This window comes from Chelon labrosus, assembly GCF_963514085.1.
Source record: "Chelon labrosus genome assembly, chromosome: 13".
NCBI classification, from domain to species: domain Eukaryota; kingdom Metazoa; phylum Chordata; class Actinopteri; order Mugiliformes; family Mugilidae; genus Chelon; species Chelon labrosus.
In genome coordinates, this window is record NC_140346.1 from 7,582,215 (window position 1) to 7,601,809 (window position 19,595).

The following is a 19,595-nucleotide window of genomic DNA, read 5'->3' on the forward strand; positions in this document are numbered from 1 at the left end:
CACTTCATCCAATAGAGTACCAATGAAATGTTTGTTCTCCATGACACTTCATACACTGTTTATGGTTGTGATCATATATTCAGCATGTGGCTGGTGTGCATTATCCTGTTAAACTCACTTCTGTCTTGAGGCATCCAGAATTCCTCTATTCTATCAGTCCATACCTTCCATAAGTTCACTGACCCAGACTTTGACTTTACCATGTCCGATTTCTTCCAACACAATATACCTGCAAAAACCTGCTGCCTTTCTGTGAATGTTATTTGCCAGCTAGCTGTTTTATCCAAGTATTAGTATTTTGGTTTCATATAATTTAGTAACTCTGTAAAATGTCACACTCTGTGTAAACCGTAAATCACCAGAGAACCTCTGTGTCATGCAGTAGGTTGGTTTTGACAATTAAATTTGGCCCAATCTAATCTTAATTAAAATGATGGTTCTGCTGTTAATATCACACTGTTTGTTCTCACAACAGGAGGCTGAACTTGTTCATGTGAATCAGTGTTGTCTCACTTCAGATCACTGAGCCTCCATGGCTCAGTGAACATGTGGCTTTGATTGTGTTGTAGTTGAACTAATTTAGTCTGATGACTGCTAGTTAATATCTGCGATGGAAAGAGTGATTCACTTCTTATATTTGCATAAACACTAGAAAGACAGCACGATGAGTTGAAAATCACCGCAGAGGTACACTACCAGTCAAAAGTTTGGACACACCCTCTGATTCAATGTTTTTCTTTATTATCATGACTACTTACATTGTAGATTCTCACTGAAGGCATCACTCTGAATGACCACATGGATTTATGTATTAAACAAAAAAGTCTGAAATAACTCCAAATATGATTCATATTTTAGAATCCTCAAAGTAGCCACCCTTTCCTTTGTTGACAGCGCTGCAAACCCTTGGACTTCTCTAAATGAGCTTCATGAAATGGTTTTCACTTCACAGGTGTGCCTTGTCAGGGTTCATTTGTGGAATTTGGTAATGGTAAATGGCCTTGCTTTTATATAGCGCTTTTCTACCTATTGGCACTCAAAGCGCTTTACAGTCATGGACGCATCTACCCATTCGCTCACACAAGCACTCACACATTCACACACCAGTGCCACGCACTGGGAGCAACTGGGGGTTCAGTGTCTTGCTCAAGGACACTTCGGCATGTGGCACATTCCGGGGATCAAACCGCTAACCCTCTGGTTTGTGGACAACCCGCTCTACCTACTGAGCCACTTGCCTTCTTAATGCGGTTGGGACCATCAGTTGTGTTGTGCAGAAGTCAGGTTGGTGTGCAGCTGACAGCCCTATTTGACAACTTTTAGAATTATTTTATGGCAAGAAGAGAAACGACAGTCCATCATTGCTTTAAGAACTGAAGGTCAGTCCCCAAGTGCCATCGAGCGCTACGATGAAACTGGCTCACATGAGGACCGCCCCAGGAAAAAGGGTTCGTACGGGTGCTTGAAATCCTTTAAAGTGCTTGAATTTCAATGTTGCGTTTTGAAGGCCTGAAAAGTGCTAAGTGCTTGAAAGTGCTTGACATTGTAAACTCTGTGTCGGGATCAGACTGGATAGTTTGCTTATTACCAGGATGAATAAAATCAGTAAGAGAACTGTATGTGAAGATGTTTTCTCCTGGGCTCCTCTGAGCCTCTCTTCTCCTCTCTGCAACCTGCCGGTCTGTGTGTGACCCCGCCCCGCCCCCTTCAAAAAGAGACAGCAGGAGATGACAAAATGCCAGTAGGCTGCCGGTTTAACGAGCGTTGGCTTGAAAATGAAAAGTACAGACGATGGTTAAAACGAGGACCGAATGAAAGAGTGGCATCATGCTAGGTCTGTAAAAAAGATTTGCAGATTTTGGCAATGGGAGAGTCTGGGCTGTCCAGTCACATGAAATAGGTAAGTTAAGACTTTTGGAGTAACTTAGGCCAATGCTACATGTTAACACTTTGTTTATGCTAACCTAACCTTGGCTAAATTAGTGGTTTTACAGACTAAATGGACTAAACCATGACAAAAATACAGACTAAATTATATAAATGTAGGGTTGTCAGAGTTAAGGTGTTAACCATAGACTGTAGAAAAAATGATACGCATTAACGCATGTGATTAATATGGAAACGATAACACGCTAAAGAATAATTAATGCACCATTAATCACGTTATGTGACCTAGAACACTAGAACGGACAAGACGGTCATTTTGACCGCTTTCAGATTTATATGTGCAAAAACTTTGTGTCTGTATTTTAATTTAGAATAGTTTTATATAAATTACACTGAAGACAAAGAAAATATGATATGTTTTACCTATTTTGGCCATAAGCGGCCATATTGACCGCACATCATTTCGCGGGGGTTCATTGTTTAATTTTTCGCGACGGAAGTATCACATGTATCTTGATTAGCAAAGACGGCTAAAGCAAGATGAGCTAAGAGCACAGAAGAGGAAAGGACTGATGGCGGAGATAAGAGATAAAAGCCAAAAAGAAGAGAATGGAGCAGGAACTCGGGTTTCTCCTGAAGTCTGCTAATAGCAATGCAGAAAAAGCTGAGAGGGAAAGAAAACTGCACTATATCTCAAAGTCCAATGGACTTTGAAGAGCTGCCAAAGACAAGGAGAAAAATCTGGAGGCTTTGGAGAGACAGCTTACTGACAAACTCCAAGAACTGAAATACACACCTTAATATACCCTGCCCTATTTGGCCTCACCAAGTATTTCATGGTGTTTGATGCAAGTGTTTTTTTGTTAGTTTGCACAACATGTTTTCAAGTTAATGTGAATTAAAATATGCATTTTGCACAGTGCAACTTTTTTTCCGTTGGAGAATGTTTGTTTTTATGTTTTGTTTTCACTGTTTTTAACATAACATAACAGAATGACATTTCACAGTCACAGTTTTGCACTTGTCGCACCTTTTGCTCAGGTTTAGTGCAGTTTATTGCTTACCTCAAAAATATTTTTGAATAAAAAGAATTTATTGAAAGTGAAATTTTTGTGTAATGTGATTTATTTATTTTTAATATTGACTGTGCTAGATTAGATGGCAAGCCAAAACTTCTTACAGATGGGTAACACATTTTGAAACATAAAAAAGTATGTCAAAAAAGAAAATTACAGGGTGCTCGCAGGTCTCTCTCTCTCAGTCTCAGTGCAAGTGTGCCCTGAAGAACGTCAAGTGGCTTCCCTTTTTTTGGATAAAACTTGTTCTCCTTTAATCTCTAAACTTTTTGCTATTATGTAACATCATTTTAGATGTTTACAGCATAATACAATGTACATAATTGTGATAAAAAGTGAAAAAAGATAATCATGAGTACATATATTCCTGTAGATATGTATTTTACCCCAGTGATAAGGTGCTGGAAACTTTTGAAAATGACCCTTAAAAGAGCCTGAATTTGACCATGAAAAATGTGTATGAACCCTGAGGAAAGGAAGACAAGAGTCACCTCTGCTGCTGAGGATAAGTTCATCCGAGTCACCAGCACCTCAGATTAGATCCCAGATCAATGCCACACAGAGTTCTAGTAGCAGACACATCTCTACATCAACTGGTCAGAGGAGACTGCGCCATTCAGGCCTTTATGATCAAACAGCTGCTAGAAAACCACTACTAAGGAAAAGCAACAAGCACAAAAGATTTGTTTGGACCAAGAAACACAAGGAATGGACATTATGGGACTCAGGAGGTAGAGCAGGTCGTCCAATAATCAGAGGGTTGGTGATTTGAATCCTGCTCTCCCCAGTCGCTGTTATATTGTCCTTGGGCAGGATCCCTTACCAATCCTGCCTTGTGTGAATGTGTATGAATGAATAATGGTTTCTGTAATACGCTTTGGGTGTCTTGAAAAGCGTGATATAAATGTAAGCCATTATTATTATTATTATTATTATTAGACCAGTGAAAATCTGTGCTTTGGTCTGATGAGTCCAAATTTGAGATCTTTGGTTCCAACCGCTGTGTCTTTGTGCGACGCAGAAAAGGTGAACAGATAGTCTCTACATGCATGGTTCCAACCGTGATGCATGGAGGAGGAGGAGGTGTGATGGTGTGGGGGTGCTTTGCTTTCTGATACTGTTGGGGATTTATTCAAAACTGAAGGCACATTGAACCAGCATGGCTACCACAGCATCCTGCAGCGACATGCTATCCCATCCGGTTTGCGTTTAGTTGGACCATCATTTATTTTTCCACAGGACAGTGACCCCAAACACACCTCCAGGCTGTGTAAGGGCTATTTGACCAAGAAGGAGAGTGATGGAGTGCTGCGCCAGATGACCTGGCCTCCACAGTCACCTGACCTAAACTCAATTGAGATGGTTTGGGATGAGATGGACCCCAGAGGGAAGGCAAAAGGGCCAACAAGTGCTCAGCATCTCTGGGAACTCCTTCAAGACTGTTGGAAAACCATTTCAGGTGACTACCTCATGAAGCTCATCGAGAGAATGCCAAGAGAGTGCAAAGCAGTAATCAAAGCTAAGGGTCGCTATTTTGAAGAATCTAAAATATGAATCATATTTGGAGTTATTTCACACTTGTTTTACTACATAATTCCGTATGTGATGATTCATAGTTTTGATGTCTTCAGTGAGAATCTACAATGTAAATAAAGAAAAACCATGAAATGAGAGGGTGTGTCCAAACTTTAATTTGACTTTTCAGTGTAATTGAAGTAAAAGTCCAGTTGAAAAAAGCCCATGGTAGATCCGTTGTGTTTGCATTATTAAAGAGAACATGTTGAATAATTTAGCCCCTTGCAGTGTGCACTGATTACCGCATTAGGCCAGCCTCATGGACTGAGACTAATATGATTATACAAAGACTCATAAAGAGAGCCCATTCTCTTGACCAGTAATATTCATCAATATTTACAGCGATCATATTGGAAATGATCAACTCCTCTTTCTCTCTCCATGCTCCCCCTATTCTGCTCATTTATCTGCACTCTGTAGTTTAAAATGTTTCTCAGTTGTATGTGTATGTAACTCCTGCACATTCAGCATCCCCTAAATCTCTGTTAGTTGTATCTAAATTCCACCACTCAGTGTCGACTGGTTTCAATAAAGATAAGATGCCTTGATTCCATTGCTGGTCACCATATAAAAGAAATACCTTATAAACACATGGCAGTTTGGAAAATACTTGTCATGTTGTCGGTGCTTGAATTAAATCAGTTTTTACAATCTTCCTGGTAAACATCCACTCACAGAGAACATCGAGCTTTTCATGAAGGAACATTACACATATTTTTTTGAGTTTCTGTGGACAAGTGGCATCAGATGTGAGAGATGTGTTGTGAGTCCTGCTCCAGGGTTGAGGCTGATAAGAACCAATAAAACTCTATCAGCTGTTGTGTAGCTATAAACCTGCAAAGAGAGAAGAATAAGTCCAGTCACATCTCACTGAGCACTTGATCCTTATAGACTTAGCATTGCCTTCAAAGTTAAAGAGGTTAGTGTGTGGCATGCTCCTGCATGCATACTCGTAAAGCTAACTGATAAGCATTGCACTCACACCTACTCTGTGTGCAGGGTCTGCTGCTGTGATGATAAGGGTCATGCTGGCTGTGTAGTTGGTTTGGCCTCAGAGTCAGGAGAGGCTTCAGGAGTGGATGGGACTCACAAACAGGTTAACAGCAGCACAGCAGGCAGAAGGCCAGCAGAGAGCAACACAACATCGCTGTCTGCCACAGTGATAGTATTGAATACTCTGATACTCTGTGTGAGAGTGTCTCTGTGTCAAACAAAATTGGGCACTTAAAATGAATCAAATAAAAGTGGAAATGTAGTTGTTTTGGTTGCCAGATAATTTACAGGGTATTTTGACAGAGTCGGAAGAAACTTGTGTTGCCTTCTTGTCATTCGGGAAAGCAAATAGTCTGTTTCAGAGGAAACAGAAGTAAAGAAGGACGTTTGTGCTGAATAGATGGAAGTTTGTGGGGGCTGGTGGAAGTTTATAGCGTATAATTATAATGTGAAAAATATGAACTGCTGTACCTGCTTACTATGAATGAGTTTGGTTGGACAAAGTTTGATTATAAGGTCACACAGATTTACAGAAGAAGAAGAAGAAGAAAAACTGAGATGTCCTAGAGAGAGTATTGAAGAACAGCATTTGTTCAGCAAAAATCAGTATATAGTGTATGTGTGTTTTGAACGTCATAGACGTCTGAGTACATCTTGTGATTAAACAGAGGCTATAGAGACCGGTGAGCTGACTGCAAAAGTCATTTATTTTATGTTGTTCCTTTTTCTCATGTGTGTTCCCGTGTTCCTTCCCATCCTTCCTTTTTGTCCCTCTTCTCATTGCCAGGGTCATCCACATTGTCTAGTCTCTTGTATCCAGTTAATGATGTATCGAGGTGACACACTCTTGCGCTGTTGTGTTGCATTCAGAGTCCAGGCGAATGTGTCTGAGAGCAGGACAGACGCATAAAGGCAGATGAAGAAAGAAAAACTTTTTAATCAGATGAAGAGAAATAGAATTTGACCATCACCCTGTAAAGTGAGCCAGGTATACTCTTTCTCAATCTTTCTCTGACACTCAGTTTACAATTCTGTCCTTAGCGCGGGCTTTTTACAATGAACCTTGATAAGCAGTGAAAGTTATTTATATGCTAATTTACCAAAGAAACACGTCATACATTAGAACACCCACAGTGTGGACTGGAATTGAGATATTCTGTGTGTGAATGTGTGGGTGTGTGTTGCTCTAATACTGGCCCCTGGACAAAATGATGTGGGGTTTGTTTGTTTTTATAAAATGTATTTATCTACTATGAAGCATTACTGCACTGTTCTATCTGTCCATTTTCATATTATATTCATGATAGAAAAGAAACATGTTGACTCAATTTCATTAACGTTTCTGTGTGTGTGCTTATGGCCCCCAAGTGAATTGGATTTGCCCCAACGTATGTTAACCCCAGCAGAAAAAAAGGATGATCTGCAAAAGAGAGAGAGAGAAAAAAATAGTAACTTCTCAACTTGGAGGATTTTCTGCTTTCCTTTGTCCTATACAAGAGCTGTCTGTGGCGCTAGACATCAGTCTCACTCACTTTTGGTAGAATACTTTTAGGTCAGCTATGAGCTGATGTTCCCCTTTTACAGAAATCCAGCTGGTTTGATGAATAACAAGCTACGCAGAGTTGACACAAAAACCTAGCTCTCAGATTTTTTTAGGTTAGCTCTCAGCTTCAGGACACATGAAACTGAGACCTAATGTCTTTGACAACACCTTACTTCACTGAAGGATCTTCACAGCACTAACTATATTCAGAATTTGAGAAGAGTAAAAGAAAAGGAGTTTTTGTGTCAATCATTTGTTCCACATTTCAGATTAGACTTAATATATTCATGCTAACAATAGACAAGACCAAGCTGCTCTGTCAAATCTAATGTACAAGAAGTGTGTGGGTGTAAATCTCTGAGATATTCAAATGTGCGCATTAGATGTGGCGCAACCTTTCTCAGAACAGATTAAGTCCGACACTACACTGCAGTACTGCAGTCCTTCGATTTTTAAATCTTCTAAATCTCTAATAAGGTACTTATAATACTAATATTTCTACAACTAAACAAACTGACTGTCAAAGAGCAGCCTGTTGCAGCAGAAGAGGGCAGGATGGGACTGTTCCCAAAGGTAGAAGCAAAGACTGGCACAGAGATGGAGGTTTAAAATGACAGCCTGGCACTGTGGACGCAGCTCAGTCTCAGCGGAGACACACAGACTGGACAAGATAGAGAGCAGAGGGAGAGGGGTACATATGTTCAGGTGATCCAGAATGATTTATTCAGCTCTTTGCAGTAGTCTCACAGACTGCTGTGCTGTGATCTCTGTCATCCATTTTACTACAAGCTCTAATGTCCCTCTGGCAGCCTGCCCAGAGGAGTGACACACAGACCAGGCAGCTGTTACGGAAATGCTGATCTTCTCTTCAGTCCATTCTTTCAGCTTTCAGTTTGTATGTACAGTCCAGTGTGTGTGTTCTTATTTAATAAAGACATATTTAACTGTCGGTTCTGTGCAAGAAACTGGCCTGTATGTTCCAGTGTAACTTCTACTGTAGGTTTACATTGAAGCTGAGTGGCAGAAACTGATGCAAACTGCTGAGGAGAAAAGGTTTAGAGAAAGTATGTGTTCAGGGCTTTGGTTTATTGCATTTGAATTCATTATTTCTTAGTTTTATGCTCATACAGATTCCTTGAGGGTCTCTGGTTCCTGATCTGCAAGCCTTGCACTTTTTAGACACATTCAATATGCATCATTTCTGTAATAAAGAGAGCTATTTGGCAGACAGTGTTATTATGGGAGAAGCACAGATACTGAGTCATTTGAATCATTTAAATTAGTAATGTGACTAGATAATGTCCAGACGCAGTCATCCATTAAATTCATACACTGAATTCACCCCAGAGACTAAACAGGGTTTGTCTAATACACCGAAGTTCTGCCTGTAAGAGAGACGCTGTGAAGTTCTTAAATCTAGATGCTGTTAAGACAAACTTTGTGGTATTCTATTGGTTAAAGTAACTCCATTTATAGCAGTAATGTCAAAGATTTAACAAAGTCATTTAAAATTGCTGCTGTGCAGCAGAAGCAGCAGTGAACAGAGAGCTGTGTCCTTGTTCCTCTTGTGTGGTCACTGCAGTGTGAAATGCTGCTATGCTGGACTCCATCTCTTCAGGTTTGATGGAGCTTCATGATCAGCAGCTCCTTCAGATATGAGCTGAGCTCTGAGCCACATGATGATGACCACTGAAGGAGAGGAAGAAAGCGTGGAAGAAAGAGAAGGTCAAGGACAAGGAAAATCATTTGAATGTGTTAATACGCTTGTTGTTTTCCGCTGCGGCAAGTCAGCACTTAGGCTAAGAAAGAGGTCTATCAATGATCATGTCTTCATGTCGGTGTCTTTTAATAATGAGTCCAGATGTGCGGTTTATCCTCAGTAAGTGGCCACTGTGTGTTGCTGAAAATCTGAGTGTTTCTCAGCGGAGAATTTTCTTTTTCCTCACCATTTAGTCTTTTCGTCTGTGACTTCTAATAATTTGTGGCTTCCAGCTGTAGTTGCTGTCAGCAGGACAGTTTGTGCTGGTGTGACTGTGATCAGGATAAATGATGCTGCATGAGAACGTCCTGCTGGGAGATCTGGGAGGTTACACCACAGATTAACAGCACGACATCAGGCAGCATGAAAGATTAATGAAGAGGTTTGAGATAAAACAGAAACACGTGTTGGAATTAACTTTATGTCGCTAAAGTCTCAGAGTAAATCTGAAAGTGACAGTCCCTGAGAGACACAGAGAGAGAGGAAGATCCTGCATTATTCTCCTTTAATGAAGGAATCATTAGTTCTCAGTGAAAACTTCTCTCTGTTCTGCTCTGTGACACTCAAATGATCCTGTCACGCTGTGTTTGCTTTTGCCTGCATTTATTCAGATTTATTCAGCTCAGTCTGAAAAACAAATGACAGACATTTTACTGCCTGCATACCACAGACAGGTTTATTATCTAAGGTTCTGAGCACTTTTCTCCTACATCAGATGCAGCTGATGCATGAACTGCATTTCTCAGTGTGTAACAGGAACATGGAAAACTGTTTTCTTTCCAGCTGCATTACATGTGTCACAAGGTTCCATGAGCTCATTTCCAACTATGTCCATGCGAAATACATAAAACATCTATATTTCTACGAATTTGGACTGAGAGATGTTTGGAGGTGCTCCCCCTTCATGCTTTACCCGCTGTACAAACAGTCTATCAAATGTTTCACAGCAGAACAGTCATTTTAATATTTTACTGTCCAGCAGATTGTCATTGATCAATTGTGATGTAATTTCAATCATCTCTGTGCCTCTGTTCATCTCTCAGGCGGACATGCCCTGGTTATAAATGGATATAATATTTCCTACAATACTTTCCACAGTGCACACAATACATCAAACTAAATTTCATACATCAGTATCTCAGCCCTGCCCGTGTGGCTCAGATACTGATGCATGAGACACCATTTCCTCAATTTTCTTTAGAAGCAAATGTTACATTTGCTGTTCACTGTTTGATTTTTGAATATTTTGAGCATGAAGATGTCAGAGGAAAAATTTTATAAGATATACGTCCAGTTGAGTTTGAACAGTTGCAGGCTGTTTGTCTTCAGAGACAGTCATGAACTTACTTTATGTTAGTGTGAAGAATTGTGTGTTGTCAGGTTCAGCTGCCTCACTGCTCCAGGCAATGAATTACTTGAAAAATTATAGACTCAGTTGACTCATTTAGAATAAAATGATCCCCAGGTGAAAGATCATGTCTGGTTACTTCCCTCATCACATTTATCTTTGTTTTCTTGTTATTCAGTTTAAGCCTTACTGTCTGATCAGAAATTAAATAGCTATGTGGGAACAGTAGCTGTGGGACAGTGGTCGGAGAAACACCTTTGGAGAAGCTGCTTTGATTTAGATTTTATGAAATATTCATAATAATAATAATGAAAACATTGTTAGGATTCAGACACCGTTACCCTTTCTCCCTCTGTTTCTGTCAGCCTGCACAGAGGTACAATTATCAAATACCTTTAGATTAAGCAGTGAGGGAAACTCTTGGCTTTTACAAATGCACGTAATCTTTTGCCAGGGCAGCCCGAGGATGGCAGGAAGACCTTGAATAATTGAATAGTTACATTATCTTATAAAACACAGGAATCTCACCACATGAATGTATTCTTGTTAAAATTAAATATTTTCTTTATCACGAAGCTGCAGCGATTCATATTTAGGGAAATAATTAGGGGTGTGCATCTCTCCAATATAAGACGATTCGATACGTATCTAGATACATGGGGTACGAAACGATTCAGGAAGGATACATTTTAAAAACAACCGATTCGATTCGATTCGGTAGGATTTGATCCGATCCGATCCGATTCGGTACGATTCGGTACGATTCAGTGCAATGTGATGTAATCCGATGAGTCTGTGCAAATTCTCATTTGTCCAGGTCAAAGGCATCTCTAGGCAATTGAATCAGGTCAACTGGACTTGGTTTTTGTCTGTGAAGACGTTTCGCTCCTTATCCAAGTGGCTTCATCAGTTCGAGAGACTAGCAGGCAAGTCTGACTAGCCCGCAGACACAGACAAAAACCAAGTCCAGTTGACCTGATTCAATTGCCTAGAGAGTAATCCGATATAGTTCCTTGTTTAAAGTAGACATTTTACATTATGAATGTTCCTAAATCAATCCTAAAAATGTGATATTGTTTACCTTCATAGTGATAAGTTTAATAGAGTCTCGCGAGATTTTTGCGGGAAAGAGAGAGAGAAAGAGAATAAGCAAGCGGGGCTTCCAGCTGTATTGCTGATATACCGTAAATTCCGGACTATAAGCCGCTACTTTTGTCACTTGCTTTGGACGCTGCGGTTTATTATGGATTTTTACAGCTAACGGTCACCAGGGACGCACTATCATGGAAGCGCAGGAGCGAGACAGACAGTTTGCGCCAGGTAACGAGAGCAAAACAAACCAAGTGAGTCCAAATGCAGTACGAGAGCTGCTTTTAAGTTAAAGCCGATCGATCTGGCTGACTTTTCTGATATAGTAGGCTGGTTATTTTGATACAGTAAACGGCCGTGTTACTGCACCTTTACTGCTGTGTTGGCTGTTTTCGAAAAAGATGCTGGTTATTTTGTTGAGCAGCCGGGTTACTGCACTTTTGCTGCCAAAACGAATTAAATTTAGCCATTTAACGTTATTGCCTCGTCAAGCTTTGTAAGCTTTGTTTTTTGTTATACTGTACTACTACGGTACTGCAGGAAGTACGCTAGGAGCGCACCGTTGTATTATTTGTGCACTGCACGAATGCTGTTTGTAATGTCAAAGATGTGAAAGTTTGATCGATTGATTGATTGAAAGATTTATTGTGTTTGTCAAATGTAAATAAATGGGACGCTTTGCGTTTCCAAACAGTCATTTCTGTCCCGACGATCCCCTCCGTGGTAGAAGAAACCTTACGGTAATTAAACATTAAAACACCAGCGGCTTGGGTGCGGCTTATAGTCGGGTGCGGCTCATGGAACAATCTGTAGTTTCCCCAAAATTTAGCTGGTGCGGCTTATATTCAGGTGCGCCTTATACGTAGTCTGGAAATTACGGTAATAACCCGATTCATAACTTTGTAATCGGGCCATCGACCGGTTCGTGGTACATTTAGATCGGTCCAGGGGCTTGTGTATCGATGCACTCACATCTTTTAAATCAAAACCGATTTCCGATTCATATCGGTAATTTGTTACACCCCTAGAAATAATGGTAATGAATTCAACTTTATTTCTGATATAAGACAGTTGATCTCCTCTGAATAGCTATGTGATTTGTTTGAGGATAACGTGGCCATGATGATGATATTTAGTACATTTTGTAGCTTGTTGAAGACGCCTACTATTTACGATTTGGGGCATGTATTTTGACAAAGTGGAACACTGAGTTCTCCATTTCTGACCTAACAACCAACAACCTGCCTTTCACAACCTCAGTTGCAGACAGGATAGTTGCATTTTCAGCCACCACTACACTCGAGCTAGTACCACGGCTAGGGGCAAATTAACCCTCCTCATAGACCCTATTCTACCTCATTTGTCGATTTAATATGTGTCTAGCACATCAATCCTTTTTGTGAGTGGTAATTTAACGGATATTCATGTCTGTTTCAGTTATAGTAGTAAAGAGAGGAAAACACTATGTGATGCATGATCTGTTTACTTTATCCCTTATGCCCTCCTCAAATTTACATCCCTCTGGACACCTTTGTGGCAAAAATGTACTCGCATAATTTTTTTTTTTTTATAAATCTCTTGAACAACAACCAATTTAGAATCACCAATGAACCTACACTGTAACAAATTGACTGTAGAATTTACAGTAAATACCTGGCAATTTTAGTTGCCAGTAAAGTATTGTAAAATTGCTGTTAATTACTGTAAAAAAGATTACAGTATAATACTGTATAACTTCTACAGGTTTTTGCTGTATATAATTTACAGCAATTTGTTGTTGTTGTTTACAGAAAAACAACTGTTAACTGTAATCTAGTTTACAATATTATCTTGTATTCTATTCAATTTCCAGCTATTTACTGGCAAACATTCATAATACAATATGTTATTGTGAATGTTTTTACAGTTAATTTTTGTTTTTCACATTAGCAGCTTTGCAAAATATGCATATTGAATGAGAACAGGCTTGCTGTTACTCCAGAATTCTTCAACATTGCATTAGATTTTCTTCACATGTTAAATAAAACCAGAGTCAGAGCTGCAACAATACAATTTTTTTTATTAAAACTCTTTACAAAAGGAGTATTTTCTCAAAATATCGAACAATTCCTATAAAAAAAGGTCATGAAAATATGAAACATGAACATGAAACATGAAACATGAAAATATACTACATATGCTGGTGCAGGAAGAACAGATTTTGCAGCTGACTTACACTTAAAGCCATTCAAAGTCAATTAATCGTGTCAGGAGAGAGGAGACATGAGGATTGACAGAGTTGTTTGTCTTCTCAAGCACCTTCCCACTTCTGTGGCTGATGAGCTTTGCTGTCTTGGTGCCACTGGTGGGATTGAGTCCAATGCAACATCTGAAATCACAAAATCACATGAAAAGAAACTTCATGAAAAACTCTGCTCACAGGTGCTCAACAAGAAAGAGCAGAATATCAGGTTGTGAAAGACAAGCTAATCATTTGCCCATCCAATATGAAAAACTGCAAAACATAAAAAAACTAAAATTAGGCCGGTAATAATTCTTCATTATCATTTCAGTTGTGCTGTCCAGGCAAGCTGAACCATGAGCCGTGGCTCTACAATGCAATGACTAATACAGTGGAAATGTCATAACGGTTAAAGGGTTTGCTTGGAGTTCCTAGTGTATTTTACTGCTTCCCGGTGCTGTTAGACCACTTCTTACATTGGAACTATTTTGTTTGTGAAAAATAGTCAGGATATGCACTGCCGCTTTTTTACATATCACACCACCACCCAGGCCCCCTAAAGGATCCAGTGTGTAGTAATACTGCCATTATGTTACAAACTAAATGGTTCCAAAATAAGGAGTGGTCTGAGGGCACCATAAAGCATGTAAAAAGAAATCACTAAATATTCAGGCAATGTGTAGTCTGGTGTGGATTACTAAAAAAAATGTTTGGCATGTGTGTTGCGGTTTAAAATGTTCTTCAGTAGTTGTCCCAGTTTGCTGTTTCTGTTGTTGGGCTGGTTGGGAGATCTCCAATTAAAGGACTCTATGCCCAGGGTTATGTCCATGCAAATACATCACTACTGGTTGGTAACTCGTACATACATTTATACTTGTGCCATACACTCCATTATAATGCAGCATGTCCCTGGCCTGAAAATGGTTTTGTTTATTTGTGCTGGCAAGTCAAAATAACATTTTATTCGTTACTCATAATGGCAAACAAAATAATGATCCACCAGAATTCTACTTCAAGCACAAAGTTACCTTTGAATGAATTCCAGTGTGCAAGATGCTTGCTCCTGGTACACCAGATTAAAGATGTAAAAACTTGAAAAGAACGCTGCCATTCCAGCCACGAAGTTCGGATGTGGAGGCACAACCAACTGACCCTCGATGCTCAGCATCCACTGAGTTGCTGTGAGCACTTCACCTAAACATAAATAAACATATGGTTTATATGTAAATGTTTTATCTGTTGCCCTCCACATAATATCCATATACATATTCACATGTTAAACTGTTAAACTAATAGGTGTCCTGCATATATTCACAGTCTTTGCAATGCTTTACAACACATTTAAAAAAAACAAATTGTATACACTACCTAAGACAATTAGTCTCGAAGAGTCAGGAAGCGATATCGTTCTTTCAATGTCAGCTGCTGTTGCTAACACCTAAAAGACAAAGAAAAAATACATTCACAATTGACATAGTCATTGCCCTCAGCTCAACAGTTGAGGGTAACAAGATCATACCTGTAATAGCCAAAGTCACCATAACATACTTTATTATTGTTAATGATAACTGTTGACTAATTGTACCTTTTATGCTGTTAGCTGCTGATGTGTAGTGTGCTGTGGGTACACAGTAGTGTCATAATCAAGAAGTCAGATGTAAAAAGTTGATTAGTCAGCAGTTGTGATGGAAGGAGGATGCCTTACTCATTACGTCAATCGCGATCAACCGGTAGATCGTGAAGTTAGTGCAAGTAGAATTTGAAAAAATTTTTTTTTTAGATGTTAGTCTAAAACATTCATCCGTTGCAACTCCAAAACAAACAGCAAGACAAACGTTCATCTTTATTTATTTTTACTTTTTGACTTTATATTTGCTGTGATGGACTGGCGACCTGTCCAGGGTGTGCCCCTGCCTCTCGCCCGATGACAGCTGGGATAGGCTCCAGCAGACCCCTGCGACCCTTAACAGGAATAAGCGGGTATAGAAGATGAACGATGAATGAATGAATGACTTTATATTTGCAACATACCATTGGTCATTGTAAAAGTAGCTCACAAGCCAAAAAAGTGTGGGCACCCCTGCCTCTTACAGTTAGTTTGGCTTGATACAGTTTTTTTGGATACTTTCTTGAACTATAATTTTGTTCTACATAAGGATTCTACTTTGTAAGGTGAATTTTTGCTTGAGATGGATGCACAGCGGAATGTTAAGAAATCGAAACGTGACAAACTAATGTCAAACAGGTGACTTGGTGGCTCAAACTGGCATGATAAAATTCCCACTCCAATACCAATATAATTTTCAAAAGCCTCAAACTATAATAATTTCACACTTACATCTGCCTGCAAAATGAGTCCCTCAGGGTTCTCTCTGAAGTGTCCCATAAGTAGAAGGATCACAAATGGGCATGGATCACACATTTCTTCTCTGTTGTACTTCACCAGGATGCACTCTACCTCATCTGAATTAGTCCCTGCTGGCTTCTGCTGGAAAAACTGAAGGATCAGCTTCCCTTTTTCTGCCATAGCCTTCTCCATCTTATCCAGGATGTCAATGTCTGTGAGTAATTTGAAATGGTTGTATAGCTCTTTTGGTGTAAAAAGATATGGCCACTCATTCTTCAGCTCAGCAATCGAAGGGGGTGGGCTGGCATTGATGTTTTTTCTTTGGAGGTAGTAGGTTGCTTTCATTAACTGAGTCAAATGTCCTCTCTCTGCACCACCTGGCCCCTCAATGCAGTAGAGGTCTTTCATTTCCCTCTGCTTCTCTTTGAGACTCTCTTCAGTTTCTCCAGGTGGACAGTCAGGCTGCCATCTCACGCAGCCATATTGGTCAGCTGGTCCTTTAGCTGTGTCTGCAGGTGAATTTGAGACCCTTCTCTGCTTCTTTCGTCTGGAGAGAGCACTTCCACGATTAACATGTTCTACTCGTTTTTAGTTGAGTCAAAAGGGATCCATAGCCAGTGCCAATTACAGTACCATCTCTCATGACATCTGCAAAGCATCTGGGATGCTGCTTTACGATCATCTTGGCCACTGTCAGGCACTGAGATTTTGATGGATTCACTTCAGTCAGTCTCACTTCATCAACAATGATTCGTACCATTTCCCTGCGGTCTTTAGCAGATGGACGTTTCTCCTGTGCAATGGCGGCTGTGATACTAGCAGGCATTCTGTTCCAAGGAACATTGAAGGTTTCAGGCCAGGCACTTAAATTTACAGTCATTCTGGAGCTATCACTGCTTGACAGACTCAAGGGTTGGAGGTTGATTCAGAAGATGGAAGATCATCTGAAGTGGTACTGTAGAATATGTCAGAAGGCTCTACAGGAGTCAGTGTCAAACATGTTTGCTCTACAAGGAAAAAAGAATTCAGTTGTTATAGCACCACTTAATATCTACAAACAATGAAATCCAAAACTTTCAGTAAAATTATTTGTTGTGCATTCATTAGCCAACCTAAATGTGACAAATTACATAACATGTATACACAGCAAATTCGAAAGTGTTAATTCAACTCCTAGGGAGTTAAATTCAACACTTTTAAAGTGTCTATATTGGTCCACTCTAAATCGAGTTAAAATAACACTTTTGAAAGTGTTAAACAGTTAACACTGTGATCGAGTTGGAACAACACTCTCAATAGTTGAAATTCAACACACATCAGTGTTGAATTTACCTAACACTAGTGTGTAGTGTTAAAAGTTAACACTATCAGTGTGTTTATTTAACACTGAATAAGGTTCAAATTATATTAACACTATGGAAAGTGTTAAATATAACTCAACATAGAAATCTTATATAGTTGATTTAATTTTGAAAATACTACTGGGTGTCAATTAATAATCCCCAATTTCACTAAAAACCCTACCCCAAAACCATACATCCCACTTGATTTTACAAAGAAAACCACACAAGTTGTAGTCTGAATCAACATGTATTTCCAACAAACACACTACATAAAAAAATAGGATTGGCTTTGCAATAACCATAACACAGGTCACACAATATGGCAATGTGGCACAAAGTAGGTTTTTTTCACACATCTCATTTGATAATGTTTTGTCATAGTGTCTGTAATTAATCAACTCCTTAATTGGAAAAACAGAAAATGAATCTGCTCTCTCGTGGAAACAGAATGCATTGCAAATGATCATCAAAATAAAGAATGTCCACTCTGCAAGTCAAAATGAAAGCTTGTGACCTTTCTGAAAAAAGGAACTCAAAGGAAGGTCACCAAAAATCTCGCTCTTAGCTCCTTGACTCGGGGACTTTCTTTGGCACTTCCCACATCAATGTTAAAAACTGTGGTTTGGATGAACGTATAGAAGTTGTAGGGGGATTCATCGTAGTTGACACTGAAGATGAAGTGTGTTATGAAGAGAGCTCTTTGAAAGCTGCCAAGGATGTCTGTGCTTTGCAAGGGATGGCCTTGTGATCAATGATGACATAGTATCTTTGGATGCTGTTCTTCTTTTCACCAACACACAGAAGGAAGGGCTGTCCCGGTCCCACAAAAGCAAGGAAGGTTTCAACACTGGCTCCCATCTTTAACAAAATGTAAAGAAGAATCACGATAAAGTCAAATGACTAACTAAGTCAATTAAAAAAAAATAAAAATGTGCTTCAACACAAGTAGGATCATCAGAGTAACTGCATAAGTACATACCTGCTTGACAGGTCACTGTCCCAACCTAGAGGAAAAGCAGAAATATCAGACACATTAACATCATAAATAATTGACATATTTTAAAGAGAAGAGTGAGCCAAACTAACCAGACCCACCTGAGCCGTGCTGCACAGTCAAGAGGTCTTCAATGTGCTCATTAGAAGTCAGTTTTCTGCAGTCTGTCAGGATCCTAGGTTTGGAAAAAGCATTTACTATGATTACCAGAAATTTGCAAAGCTTGTTTTTCAACATTTTAAGTCAACTTGTAAAAGTACTCACTTTACTCGGTTGATTTCGACCGCGGGAGTATTTATTTTGATTTTTAGCGTTACTCGCCAGTCATGCCAACTAGTCACTATCTGGACTATGGGAACCAGCACGGTGACACTACTGAAGCTCAGCCTGCCTGCTGTCATGACAGCTACTCCATCGTTTAACATTATGCCATGTAAAGCCAACAACGTCACTCATCAAGACTACACCATAGCTAATTAATATGCGCACTCCGATGCCCAACAGATTTTTCCGACACCGTTTTAATATTCGGTTAGCGACGTCTCCTGCAGTGCTACATCTCTTTGGCTAGCTTTAAGCTCTCACTGTGCAGTTGTACATATAGCCTATACCGCGTTATCCAAACGTGTATACTTACATTAAGCAAATTGTGTATATTCATCGACACTCTTGTGCAAAAGACATGCACCCATGCACCCATCATACGACAATCATGCTAATATGGGACTTACCTTGTCAAGATGTCAGTGAAAATAAAATAGCCGTCTGCTGTCCCGCTCTTTAGGCAAACACGTCACAGATACCTTGGAATTCTGGGAGCTACTCAGAAAGCAACTCTGTTAAGTGTTGATTTTAAATCAACACTTAACAGAGTTGCTTAGATTTAACTCCCCGGATTAACACCAACTCTTTTGAGGAACTAACTCTCACATAGTTGAATTAGACGAAACAAGTGTTGAATTAACACTGTATTTTTAACATACAACACCAACACTGGAAATTTAACACTTTTGATTTTTTTTAAGTGATAAACATTATCCATGACATACCGTTGGTTTGCCACGCATTGAGAAGCCTCCGACACTGGATAGGTGTGATGTTGGCAGAGAGATCCTCCTCTTTGATGAATTTCAGGTCAGATTGGGATTCCACTCCAATGCTTGCCATCTTGTTCAGGAGGGACTGCAGTTTATCCTCTGGAAGGCTAGGTAATAATGCCAACACTGCTTGTCTTATGTCCTCCCCTAGTGCTGACATGTCAGTAGATATCTGGGAGGGAGTGATGAAATATAACCACCAATGAGCCATTCAGCTTGTACCCCATTAATGGATAATAATCAAGGAGGTCTTCTTGCTTGACACAGATGTAGTTGGACTCCTGGACTACCTCTGTTAGACTGTGAATACCCAAATCAGCAAG

General features: G+C 39.6%; 1 protein-coding gene across 1 annotated transcript; it reads right to left on the minus strand.

Annotated features, from left to right (window-relative positions):
• Window positions 1-14,037: 14,037 nt before the first annotated feature.
• Window positions 14,038-19,342, minus strand: LOC311497783 (uncharacterized protein; the record flags this gene model as incomplete). Its single annotated transcript, XM_084558150.1, has 6 exons — window positions 14,038-14,742; window positions 14,860-14,929; window positions 15,830-16,416; window positions 16,472-16,665; window positions 18,161-18,185; window positions 19,225-19,342. The coding sequence occupies 6 exons, from the start codon at window positions 19,340-19,342 to the stop codon at window positions 14,516-14,518; spliced, it is 1,221 nt and encodes a 406-aa protein (XP_084414276.1). The 3' UTR covers window positions 14,038-14,515.
• Window positions 19,343-19,595: the final 253 nt, after the last annotated feature.